Source organism: Mytilus galloprovincialis, chromosome 4 (assembly GCF_965363235.1).
Source record: "Mytilus galloprovincialis chromosome 4, xbMytGall1.hap1.1, whole genome shotgun sequence".
NCBI lineage: Eukaryota > Metazoa > Mollusca > Bivalvia > Mytilida > Mytilidae > Mytilus > Mytilus galloprovincialis.
In genome coordinates, this window is record NC_134841.1 from 89805228 (window position 1) to 89819320 (window position 14093).

Sequence of the window (14093 nt, forward strand, 5' to 3'; positions counted from 1 at the left end):
TTAGGCTTTGATTGAGTATAAACGTCTTTTGCAGTTTTGTGCTTTGTTACTACCAAAAGAGGGTTAAAATATTTGCTGCCAGGGGAAAGCAACATATTTATTTTGAGTAATATTTAACTCCAACCTTTTTTTGTTTCACATTAATCAGCAATACTTATGTTGTGGCAAACATCATGTTTACCTCTATCCAAAAATCTGTTTTTGAGGATACTAAGACCAACAGAAGTTAGATTTCAGATTTATGATTAAATAGTTGCATACAAAACCAAATTGAAAATCTAAATATTTAAGGTTTTTTTCTGAGTTGTGCATGGTTTTTTAAAGGTGTAATCAATTGGTTTTATGTAAATATATCTTGTTGCTATGAGTAATCCATTCTTTTTAAGTAAATATTCCATTCTTGTTGTAATAATGGTCTAATCTCTTTTTTGCTTTTGTTTCAATATATCTTTGTTTTGATTAGTAAGTGATATGAGAATGAAAATTGAAAGTTGTTGAGGTTTATTTTTTGTAAAGATCTTAAACTCTATGGATCAGATTATGAACTTAAACTATAGGTTTATTTGAAGCTTTTCTGTTTTCATTGTCACGTATGATTCTTTTACTATATGTTATATGGTATGCAAAGGACCACCAACGGATCAATAGAGGGTTAGTATAATCCATAAGGCAGTGAGACTGAAGATCAAATTCCCTATGGTTTTTACTAACCCTGTATGGATCTCGAGGTCAGTAAGGAATTGCATAAGGACTATTTTGCGCACAGGACTTTTCCTACTACTTTTGTATAAGAATAAACAATGAAATACAATAACATTGAAATAAATGACATCACCTATAATAGTAGAGGTGACATTATGAACCAATCCGTAATTTTCTGACCCCATATAAGGATCCTTAAGAGGTCACCTGAGGGTGTCAATTTTAAACAAATCATAACATCACTATTTTACCTTGGGGTGATAAATGACAGTATTGTGTCAATGGATATATATTATATATTGAATCTGATTTACATGAAGTATGTTTTCAAATCTTGCAGAATCAAAAATAAATTCTACTGATAGAAGTTCAGTTACAAACTCTAGCTGTAACCATAGTGGATTGAGTCCAAATACTTTAAAATTGATAGGAAATCATTACAATAGAAGATTCAGTATTGCTGTTTTTGGGCCTCATCTGGCCAAAATATCTGCTCACATAAGTAAGTCATGGTTAAACTACAATATCATTACGTTCAACTGTATTCATACACTAGGCCTAAATGTTACCTTCATTACACATTGAACATTCAGAGATAGAATACTGAACAACAAAAGAAATGCACCACAACTGTTCAATTCTTTGTAGTAAAACATCAAAAAGACAAGAAGATAAACGAGAAAGTTTGTCCTTAAGAAAGGAGATGTGGCATATCCATTAATAAGTCTACAACCAAATGAATATAACATAACATCTAGAAGTCACAAAATACAATGCTCTTTATCAATGTACATTTAACAACAACATCAATTATAACTGTTATCACATAGTCTATAATGTCAAGTATTAAGATTTGAGACATTTCTAAATTAACTTGCTTTGTTAATAATATTATCAAAGAAGAAAAATTGTGTAAATAAATACTATTTATTTTACATATTTTGAAAGTTGTAACTAAGTAAATGCAAATTTAAAACTAGATGAATACAAATTAATTAAAACAATGCAAAATAATTATTTTAAATGTTAAAAAAAACAACAACAAAAATTTACAAGCAGTAAATTCAAATTATTTTACATGAAATATTGGGAACATATTAAACAAAAAAAAGGTAAGAATTTTTAATTAAGTGCATGTTCATTATATAGCCAGTCAGTGCTAGTCAGTTATAGTTTTGATATAATTATATTAACCTACTGATGAATGACTGATTATAAAATCTGCTTTTCTACTAAATTTCACCCCCTCCCCCCCCCAAGAAAAAACCAAAAAAAAAACAAAAAAAAAAAAAAAAGATAATAAGTCTTCATACCTCTAAATAAAACAATGGTTTCAAGGGAAAATATTAAGTAAATTTTGAATTTAATGAAGTTAAAAAGCTGTTGGATTGGATTTTACTCAGTAAAAATATACTCTCATAGTGTGATCATTTCATGAACTGAGATAACCTTTTTCTTGTAAAACCCAGGATTAAATCCACACATATACAGTTATTACAGGGAGGAGGAAAAATAAATTATATTGGTAATTGATAGTTCCACAGTTATTAACAACCCCAGACCTTGTAGGGTTGATTAGGTTCTTTTGACATTAAACAGTCCACAAACCATCTCTTTTGAGGATTTACAGGAGACTGTTACAAGGCAAAATTTCTGCATGTATCAAACATTCTCTCATTTTCTGTGTCAGTTCTAATTTCCTGCTCTTCACCCAGATAAACCTACCTTGCAGAACCTATTGCTTTGATTTATAATTTGTTCTTGTCCTGAAAATGCATGGAATGTTTGCCACTGGACTCAGCAAGTAACAATTAATCAATCAACTCAAGGTTATTTTGTATTATGGTTAGTAAACAAGACTTGTGTGACATTTTAAGTATCGTTTAATTCTGACACGATACTGTGACATTTTTTATCTTAATCGGCTTTCCTAGAATGAAGTTAAACCTAAGAAATGTACTTGATAGCTATGGAGAAGGAAGCACTTTTAACAACAAAAGCTATGGAATGAATATTGACTTAATTTTATTTATGTAAATAGCTAGTGGCTGGTTCAAATAGGACAAGAAAATAATAAGCATGCTTAGTAAACAAGTCTCAGGAAACGTGATCTGTCTCTGATTAATTTTTATAACATAAAAAACGTTGAATACATGTACTCCATTACTCAGATGTAATTTACTGTACTATAGAAATATGCCTGCTCTTTGTAATGCACTTGAGGGTGTTGGGGGTATTTAACATCCTACACAATAGAGTTAATGCTTTAACAAGGACAGCCTTATGCACTTTGGTAAAGACCAACTTAATTTTTATGATGGCCATGACATTTTAAGAATTCCTACTACTATTTTCTAGTTCTTTAGTTATGTTCATAAGTATAAGTATATTTTATGAGATTGCAACCTTACTAGGATATGTGGTCACATAATATGGAAAATCCCTTATAATTTTAAGGACACCTCTTCTAGACTGAAGGTTGCATTGGTACTTGAAATAGTAAAAATATTTGTGCAGGAAAGTAGTTTCCAGATTCTAAGTCAAACACTTTGTATCACTTAGCAAACTTACTTGTATATAAGGTTTAAAATTGTGAGAGGAAAAGACCTATCTATTTTGAGATTAATCCTGTCTAAGTCAAGGTCACAATTATAGAAATTTATAGACAGAAACCTGTGTGGAAAGAAGTTTTGGATTGTATTTTTATAACCTGTTACATGGCATTGTTACACATATTGCAAATATGATCACATGTAATGAACTGAAGACCCCTATTGATTCTGAAGTCAACACCTTTAGGTCATAGTTACTTTTCCTGGTGATCATGTCCTTGTAAGATTGCATGGAAATCTCAATTGATTTAAGCTCTTTTAATAAACACCCAAAGGTCTCAGCACTGCTGGGGGGGGGGGGGGGCAGGACCTTTATCAGGACTCCATGATTTTGGAATTGATCCTTTCTGGATCTGGGAATTCTTTTTTTTTAATTTCAGGATGTCATGATTTAAATTTCTTTAAATTTGGGACCTCATGATTCCATGTTTTTAGGTTGGGATTTCAGGATCAGGACAACTCCTACCCCCTCTCAATGCTACAAACTTAGTGAAAAGTAGACCAGTAATTTTCACATCCTTTACTTTAAAAAACAATGACAAGTCTACAGAAATAAAGTATGCTTGGAGTAGACTTTTCCCATGGAAAACATCATGGACTCTTCGTAGCCATATAAATGCATCATATGATAATGTCAGTTAACATTTATAATGTTTCTTGTTTTATGAAACATTTCAGTCTATTAGAACTGAAAGCATTTCATTGTTAACTCTGGAAATATACCAGATATATACAAACCATATAATACTCAGATTAGTTTATAATTCCTTTATAGATGCGAAACATTGGTTTAATAAAAATATCTGTGTAGGTGGTTTGACGTAATTGTATGTACAGTATATGACAATAGTTTTTTTATATTTCCTCTGTATAGACTCTATGATGAAGCCAGATAATTTATACAGTGATTTATTGAGAATCAAACTAATTCGTCATCTTTAAAGATGTAATAAGTATATTTGAATGTTAAAATTTGCTCCACAAATGAATCATATTTATTACTTACAAATCTAAGGCCTTTAGCAATCACTAGGATTTGCCAAGGAAGCCATTATGACTGAAATAAACTTCTTAAATCACCAAAAATTGTCCTTCATTTTTTTATTTTAATACAATTGTATGGGTAAGCTTCATGTAGGGAACAATGTCATATAATTAATCAATGTCATATAATAATCGTTATAAAGATTTACACAAGTCTGTTTTTGTTCCATTTAACGATAGTTTGAGAATAGTAACAGAGGTTATAAAAAGTCTTCTGCCAAATTCAGCAGATGATAAGAAACATTCAAGATTTACAAATATCAGCAACCTTAGAGGTTTGTATACATACAAAAAGGTTAGGGTATCATGTACAGTTGTTATTCCCTGAGGCCAGGGAAACATGTACATTTGTTATTCCCTGAGTCTAGGGAAACATGTACAGTTGTTATTCCTGGAGGTTAAGGAATCATATACAGTTATTTTTCTTGCAGGTTAGAGAATCATGTACAGTTGGTATTCCTGTCAGTTAGGGAATCATGTACAGTTGTTATTCCAGGTGGTTAGGGAATCATGTACAGTTGTTATTTCAGGTGGTTAGGGAATCATATACAGTTGTTATTTCAGGTGGTTAGAGAATCATGTACAGTTGTTATTTCAGGTGGTTAGGGAATCATGTACAGTTGTTATTTCAGGTGGTTAGGGAATCATGTACAGTTGTTATTTCAGGTGGTTAGGGAATCATGTACAGTTGTTATTTCAGGTGGTTAGAGAATCATGTACAGTTGTTATTTCAGGTGGTTAGAGAATCATGTACAGTTGTTATTTCAGGTGGTTAGGGAATCATGTACAGTTGTTATTTCAGGTGGTTAGGGAATCATGTACAGTTGTTATTTCAGGTGGTTAGAGAATCATGTACAGTTGTTATTTCAGGTTGTTAGGGAATCATGTACAGTTGTTATTTCAGGTGGTTAGAGAATCATGTACAGTTGTTATTTCAGGTGGTTATTGTTCAGAAATGTCAGAGATTGTGTTCTAAAAAATATTAACTGAGGATATCTGAAGGCAATGATTCAAAAAATGTCTGGGTGTTTTGAAATATTTTAGAAAGAAATGATTATCCCAGACTAGTGTTAGTTTAAATCTTTTTCAGTTTATCAAATATGTTTCCAAAAATATCTTATGACTTAAATTGATATTAAGTATGCTAAATATTTCCTGACTTAAAGTTATTTTTGTTGTTAGATTTTTGTGAAATAAAGGCCAGTGCCTCATTTCACAAAAATCTTACAATAATCACTATGTAGTCATGAACATTTCAGTATAACTTACGACCAATTATTATCATAAAATTTTTGTCGTCACAACTGACTTTGGAAAACAATGTACATTCAAAACCTAAAATATTAAGTGTTTGATTTATATTCCAAATATTGGATTATCCCCTATAAGTGTATAAGTTTTCACCTTAAGTATTATAGGCAGATCTTATTTAATCTCATTCAAGACATAATCATATCTTAAACATGAACTGAATAAAATTCCTTAATTCTTTTGATTGACACAAGAATTTACTCTAACAATAAAACATATCATTGTATAATTGTCTATAATTAAATACACATGGTTTAATGGAATGAGAATGAGAGTGTGTTTTAAAGTTTTTGTTTTTTATTCTGTCACAGTTTTTAATCTTTTTCTCTACAAGAAAGCCTTTAGATGCCATCCTCTTTACATCATGCTTATTTGGTTGATAATTTCTAGGACATAAAGTATTGACTGAATATATCATAAAATTATAGGTTTTTTAAGAGGTCAATACCTTGATATATCAACCTAAAAGAATTAATTTAACTGAGGACAAAGTCTGAGGTTGAAATTATTCTTAAGGTCAATACATTGTATATCCTCCTATCGACCTCATTTTAAGGCTACAATTATTATATTATGTTTGTCAATATGCCAGAAATAGAGCAAAAAAAATGCATTTGATTTGATTGTAACAATTGAGTTTGAATGTATTAATAAGATTTTTAAATTTCTAGTTTTAGATATTTACCAAGAAAATAACTGCCATATCACTTTTCAATCTGCTGTTTTCAATAGTCTTCTACAGTTGAACATATGACTCTATCAGAGAGAATGACAGTTTATTGTAATGTACAAGATAGCAATAAATTTATAAATCTCGCCAAAAAGTATTTGTACTATTTGAAGTTATCTCCCTTCCATTTATTATCTAAAGAGTATTGTAACATTTGTCTTCCTTATTTGAAATGAACAATTATACAAACAAAATGAGGAAACATATAATGGCATTAAGTGTACCCTGTTATAATGTATTTTACAATACTTCAGGTTAGAGATTGTTATGCCCATTTATTACGCCCCATTTATGGGCATTATTTATATGGTCTACGGGTCTGTTACCCAGTTCGTTTGTTTGTTTGTTCTTCCATCCTTCTGTCCCACTTCAGGTTAAAGTTTTAGGTCCAGGTAGTTTTTGATGAAGTTGAAGTCCAATTAAACTTATTACACATGTTCCATATGATCTGATCTTTCTAATTTTGATGACAAATTAAAGTTTTTACCCCATTTTTACAATCCACTGAACATAGAAAATGATAGTGTGAATGTGGCATCCGTGTACTATGGACATATTCTTGTTTTTGGATATTATTTCACAAGTTATGAACTGATACAGATAAAGATGGCTTCACCTACCAACATAGAAGGTGTCACAAGTTTGTCAGAAGTCATGACTTATATATGTATATAGCAATACTTTAATTAGCAGTTTATTAAGTAGGTCTGTCATGAGATGTTGACAGAAAATTGAGCAAAGTCTTGATATTGCTGCTATTTTATTTCTCATCAAATTAGATTGGTAAAAAGAGATGAATCAATCCTCAATTTCTCTTTAAGCTGTTATTTACTGATAATTCTAAAATGTCAATGAGTTTAATTTTTCTTTAGTAGTCATAATGATGAAATTATTACAATGCGATAGAATTCAAACGAGGGATTAAATCGTGCTGAAAACAAAATTCTGTTTAAGGCTTCAATTCATTATGTTTTCTGTATTATTTTTACATTTGTATTAGAAGTAAACACTTGTTATTCATAAATCACATTGTTACCCGTATTTTTGTTAGACTTATCATTAGTAGGTGATTATTAAATGTCATGTGGATTCATTTGTCAATCAACATAACTTCTCATCCTATCAAATTGTTTTGTTTTTTGGTTTTTGGTGTGTTTTTTGGGGTGGGTGAGTGGGAGGTTATGAACCAATACCTTTTACGCTGTTTACAGTGGTATTAATTATTGTAAAAAAATCCAATATTGGGGATACCATGCATTTTAACTTTTAATTCTTTAAAACTCCATAAAGATTTGTGTATTGTATAATTTGAGGTTTCCTTGTTCTTATGAAATCTACCAAAATTGATAACCCTCAGTGTTAATGAACCATTATTATTTTTAATCAGATCATCATGGTGGCATGTCTTAAGTAGCTACATTTAGTCTCAAATAAATTACTGATATTGACAATATTATACTTCCATGATTTGAATGAGGTTTCATGTCGATTTAGTCTTCAGATGAGCAAATATCTATAGGAATCATGCATCTGATCACAGCAAAGAAAAATTTAACAAATGAATTAATAAGGTCTCAACTCATTTCTAGCCATTTTTTATTTTAATAATGTCATTTTTCCATTAGTTTTGACTAATTTTTAACATCTTGGCATTTAAAAAGCAAAAATTGTTGCTTAGTTTGAGTGTTAAACATATTCTTTAGGTTTAAGTAAAAAAACTGTTATGAATTTTCATATTATACGTCCCAATTTTACAATAAATGTTTTATGTGCTATGGCATCAAAATATTTGCTAGCTCATTCACAATGCACTATTCTTCTCACACTTGATAATAATATAGATTTGTTTAGAAATATTCATCTATTTCATATTTGTTATTGTTTATCAATCTAAGGGAAGATTATTGCTATCAAGAGACCCTCTTGAAATGAAATATTTACTTACTTAGTACCTACTTATTTTCTGGTTTTGACTAGGCTTACAGAGGAGTTGCTTCCCTTTTGTGAAATTCTTTGTTCAGAAATTAAGATGGTTATTGGGAAATGAACTATTAGTCAGGTAAGAAACAGATCTTGTCTTTTAAAGATTGTCATAAGTAACAGCAAATATATGTATGTTTTTTTGTTTTGTTTTAGCAAAGCCCCATGAAAAAGCAGTACATCTTCATGCACTGGAAACACTGAAAGTTGTGATAGGGGTCACTACACCAGGGCATGGAGATCACAATGGGCAAACAAATCATAACGGTTCTGTAGACCAAGAAAATAACAAATTAACTGCTTATACAAATGGACATATTACCTCAGATAATGGTGGATTTGTGTTGAACGAAGGGTCAAGTGACATAGCTGTGTCACGAGTGTCACCAATAACTCCAGAAACACCTGATGGAGAAGACAAAAAGGAAGAGGTATGTAATATAGAATTAAAGGGTAAGTAAGTGAAGAAAGTACAAACAAAAATCAAAATTCCTTCTTTTTTTTTATAGAAAATGTCTTTTAGTGCTTTTGTACTTTGATTGAAAAAGGTAGAAAATTCTGAAATATTATTAATATTATTAACCTATGACAAGAAAAAGCCATATGTTTTCCCTGCATGTGAAAAGGAATTCATAACCTAAATCCTCATCGGATAATACTGGAATAACATTTTAAAATTAAATTTTCATTTCCAAACTTAATTAAGGCTACCTCTTTCTCCACCTTTACAATTTGGGTACCACATAATAGCCAGAAGTACTAAAAATTACATTAAAGGCCAACAATCAATCAATCTTTTTCAAACTTTTCACCAGAAAATCAACGCTACATAATTAAAATTGAGGATAACAAACCAGCCCTTTCTAGGTTCATGAGGTAAAGTCTTACTGATTAATCGTATAGGGTAGTTTGAGAAGAGACACTAATTTACCTCATCGCTAGTTTATTTGAAAGATGCAAGTGTGTTGAACAGCCTGGTACTAAGTTCATGAACTTATTCTTCAGTTGTTTTATATACAATTTGTTTATTTTTCCCACAAAATAATAGTTGGTAAAATTATTTCCATATTCCATGTCATTCCATGTGTAATAAATACATGAACTTATGAGGGATTTGACATTTCCGGTATTTTTATTAAGGAATTAGTGCTGCTTGTTTCCATAAGAAAAACAATTAAATTAGTTATGATACGTTATTGTACAATTATTTAAAATTGAACAGATAAGAAATGTTTTGAAAGCTTTTCCTTCATCCCATTAGCAATAATGAATATAATTGAGAACTTTAACCTTCTTGTCACCTATCCCTAACCTTCGGGTGATGTCGTGGAAATTATTCCCGTATTTCCTTACTGAATAATGCATTAGATAATAGATATATATCATCTCTTCAAACAAGTGCATGATGGTTACTTTTTCTTGGAAATTCTTATCAGGATTTCATGTATAAAATGCTTCATGATTTAATTAAATGAAAAAAATGGTCCACTTTCATCTTTCTTAATCACTAATTAAGATAATGGACTTATAGCGAAATCTGACATATCTACATTACATTTATTATTTAAGTACAGATTTACCCATAATCCTTAGGTAATAAATGGTTTGGTGCAGGTTTTGTCTGACACATCAACATGAAAATTTTAATCTTTTTTCATGTAATTTGATTTGATAATGATACTTTTTAATTGTGAAGGTTTTTTGAAATTTACATTAAGATTTTCATGTTATAGAATGATTGTTTGAATTTGACTAAAAGAATCAAAATTTATAGCTATACAACACGAAATCAGAGATGCTGTTCTCATCTTAATTCCATGTCTACATCCTGTCAATAAAAAAGATGATCCTAATACATTATACAAGTTAACATTTTCCAGAACCTTGTGTCAGGTGATATGATATTTTTGAAAAGAAGAGCAATGCCATATGTATATTGATAATTTTATTTCATAAAAATTGTTGTCACTAAGGAACACCAATTTGTCTATTTTCTGTTAAGCAAATTGTTAATTTTTATAACATAATGGAGATAATAAATGAACCAGCAAAATGTATTAAAAGTAATTTATATTATGAATATGGTATTTTTTCATGTAAAATTTATAGGTTTCATAACGAGTGGGAATTGCATATTGCTGATTATATCAACTAGAGTTACTCGAATTTCAATATAATAAAAAAACAAGCTTGTGGCAAGTTTATTATTTAAATTAAATAACGAGAGTTGCTATCAAGAGATATCCAACCTTTTCCCTTATGGTCAACACTTTAAATTTCATTGCATCAAATAAAAAAAAAAATGCAATTTGTTGATCTAGTCTTTGACAAAATGAAGATTTTTAGATGAAAAGTGTTATTGTTTTGTATTTTATTGTAAAAATCACCTTTGCCCTTTTCTATGGACGAAATGTACAGTTTCTTAACCTTTGAAAGTTAACAGTGACCTATCTTAGATAGTCAATGGAATGACATAGTAATCATTGCATGATGCTGAAAAAGCCAATCAAATTAATGCATATTTTCATATCACTTTTTCATATCACACTCCATACAGTGTGATATGAGAAATATTTCTTCACAAACATAACAAAAGTATGTTTCAAATTCTCTTTAAAGAAATAGCATTCATTATCCTATTTATCTATTGTATGCTTTATGAATCACTTACAAATGGTTCTTCCTAAACTTTTCAAACATAGTCCTCCTTGAAACCACTTTGATAATTGTTACTAAATTTGGCTTTAAATGTATGTTCAATATTTTTCTGATGACCCTCTAGTTATCACCCAAATAACATGGCAGTTCATTCTATTAATAGATTATAAGGTTTTGTTAAGATTTTGAATTCCTGAACCTTTTTCTCCATAATGACGCCTTTCGACGCCTGTGTAGTCCCTCAGTTGAAACGTATTGCCTACGAAATTTTTATCAGACTTAAATAAAACTGCATCTGATATAAAAAGGATATTTATGAGAATATCTGTCTGGAATTTCATTGATGAAATATTTTTTTTCGCAATGCATTAATACTTTAAACCTGATGATTTTTTTTTGATGAAAAAATCCTATGCGAATCAAGTATGTAAAAAAATAATTCCATGGAGGAATGGGACACTTAAGCCCGTCAAATTCATGTTCACCAATTTTAATCAAATTCTCATATTTGATTTATAACAATGTAAAACATTTATCCAAACTACTAAAAGTCTGATATAAACAGTTAATAGGACACGGGCATAAAAATACATAGCTTTGTTTCATGTGTATTTTAATCTATACGCCATCTGCTTAATTATCGTGTTGACCTCTAAAGTCATCCGATGACCATATAAGCGATGTAAACATAAAAATAGTTATAAATGGATTAAGCAAACTCGTGCTGTTGGATTATTCTAGGTCTATTTAATTTCATATTATAGATGAAAATTAAATGTTTATCATCGTTTTTACGTGAATAAGAATGATTTTTTGTTGATCAAATCAGTCATTCAAATGATTTACCTTTGTTTCACTTTCAATGTTGACATTCTCTTCCTTTTAAAGATAACTTTACACATAATATTCACGGAATATATCTCAAGCTAAAAGGTTAAATTGAAGTTCACATGAATACGGATTCAATGAGGTCAAATTATTCACTTGCAAGTGAATAATTCATAATCAAAGTTTTTTAGCTAATTTTGACGAAATCGAACCATACTGGATTCTAAAAGCGAATTATTATTTCACTATTTGCATTTCATTAATGATTAGGTAAAAAAAAAAAAATTATATTACATTTTTTATATATCTCTTAGCTAGTGCCCCTTTAATGAATGTCGGCAGAAGAAAAAAAAATTGTGGTAAAATAGCCCTAGTTGATTGTCTTGACTTTTTGCAAGATGTAAATCATTTCTTAAAGTTTTTTGATAATAAAAGATAGATAAAAGTCAGTGGATTTTTCTTTTTATTATAGTAACAGAAACTGTTATAATAATACTTTTTGTGGATGCTATTGTGGTGAAATTTGAATAATATTAAATGACTTGACCAGCTATGTAGATATATCATTAAAACATTTAATCCTGCTGCAATTGTACCTGTCCCAAGTCAGGAATCTGATGTTCAGTGGTTGCAGTTTGTTTATATGGTACATAAGTGTTTCTTGCTTTTTATATTGATTAGACCGTTGGTTTTTCCGTTTAAATGTTTTTACACTAGTAATTTTTGGGGCCTTTTAATAGGCTTTATAGCTTGCTGTACAGTGTGAGTCTAGGCTCCGTGTTGAAGACTGTACCTTGACCTATAATGGTTTACTTTTATAAATTGTGACTTGGATGGAGTGTTGTCTTATTGGCACTCATACCACATCTTCCTATATCTATATACCAGATGGTTGCAATTTTATCAATGAACAACATTAATTTTAAATGGTCTAATTCCATTGTTATATCTGATATCTGATTGTCATCCCCAATGGCCATCTGAGGTTTTAAACACATTTACATAGAACTTTAGGAACAAACATGTACATATATTTTAATGTATGCATCCCTTGTGTTCTTGCAGAATAAAAAAAAACAACTTTTAAACTGCATTGATATACATTGTGAAGTAAATTGCCTTATGATGAAACTTATCTCTGAAGATCTCTGATTTTTTTTACAACGATTTTGATTACATAATTGTATTACCTTTATAAAACTGAGATTCAATGAATAATAGATCTTTCATTTGTTTCTGAAATCTCATTTCAGTTCATTACCAGGAACAATTCATTCATGATGATAACAAATACATGTTTTATTCATAATTTCTTGTGCATATAAAATGTCATATTGACATATACTGGCTATTGTGTTCAAGTTTATTCAAACCTCAGTTCCAAAACACTTTAATGAATTATCCAGCTGTTTTCAAAACTGTTGTTAGATTTTCTCTCTCCCTCTCAATAAATACTTTTCTTTGACAATCAAAAACAATCCCAGATTGCTATAGCTACGTACCAAGTACACCAAAAGCAACCGTGCTAATCTTGCTTGCTTAATATTTCACATGTGACTAAACAAAGCTTGTATACAATTTGAAGTGATTTTTTTTATAATTTTCATTGGAGATGATTTAACATAACTTGTAAAACCAAATCAATTATAGTCGTTTCACCATAGATATAACCTCATATTGATTAATAATATAACCTTTGATATTTTCTACCATCAAAGAATTAATTACAGCATTTACATCAAATTTGAATCAATTCAAGATTGATTTTTTTAAAGTCCAATCATTGCTAGTTGTTTGATAATTTTCTTTGAACTCAAATTCTTGTTCTTTCTTCTGAGGAAAAAAAATTCCTTCACAGTAAACAATCTTGATGTTACTACTTTGATGGCATGTAGCTGACACTTATTTAATTAGCCATAGTTCCATACCAACAAAATCATTTGCATAAAAATCCATGTTATTGTGAATAAAAGGAGATGTTGGGACAGCAACCCAATAACACACAAACAAGAAGACATTCAAATATCAAAGGTCAACATAATCTGTACGTTCTAGTAAAATTTAGCAGTTAATTGAGCCCTCATCAAATGAAGGATTTGTATAGTAAGACTGCCGGGTATACAAATCCTTGATCAAATCCTTAAAGAGGCTCTTGGTTGGTGTTTGTTATTAATCCTATGTGCTCAATCCCCTTGAAGTACACAAGAATATATACAGTGCCATTTTTC

The 14093-nt window shown here is 29.9% G+C and overlaps 1 protein-coding gene across 8 annotated transcripts in view; it reads left to right on the plus strand.

Annotated features, from left to right (window-relative positions):
- The window catches only part of LOC143073342 (sodium/potassium/calcium exchanger Nckx30C-like), a 98902-nt gene that overhangs the window by 66205 nt on the left and 18604 nt on the right, over positions 1–14093 (plus strand). For 7 of the 8 annotated variants that reach the window (XM_076248796.1, XM_076248798.1, XM_076248797.1 and 4 more), the window contains 2 exons: positions 1043–1204; positions 8536–8810. In XM_076248796.1, coding sequence (XP_076104911.1) covers positions 1043–1204; positions 8536–8810 — 437 coding nt within the window. The remainder of the gene's footprint in view (positions 1–1042; positions 1205–8535; positions 8811–14093) is intronic. The other variant, XM_076248803.1, reaches the window with a different exon arrangement.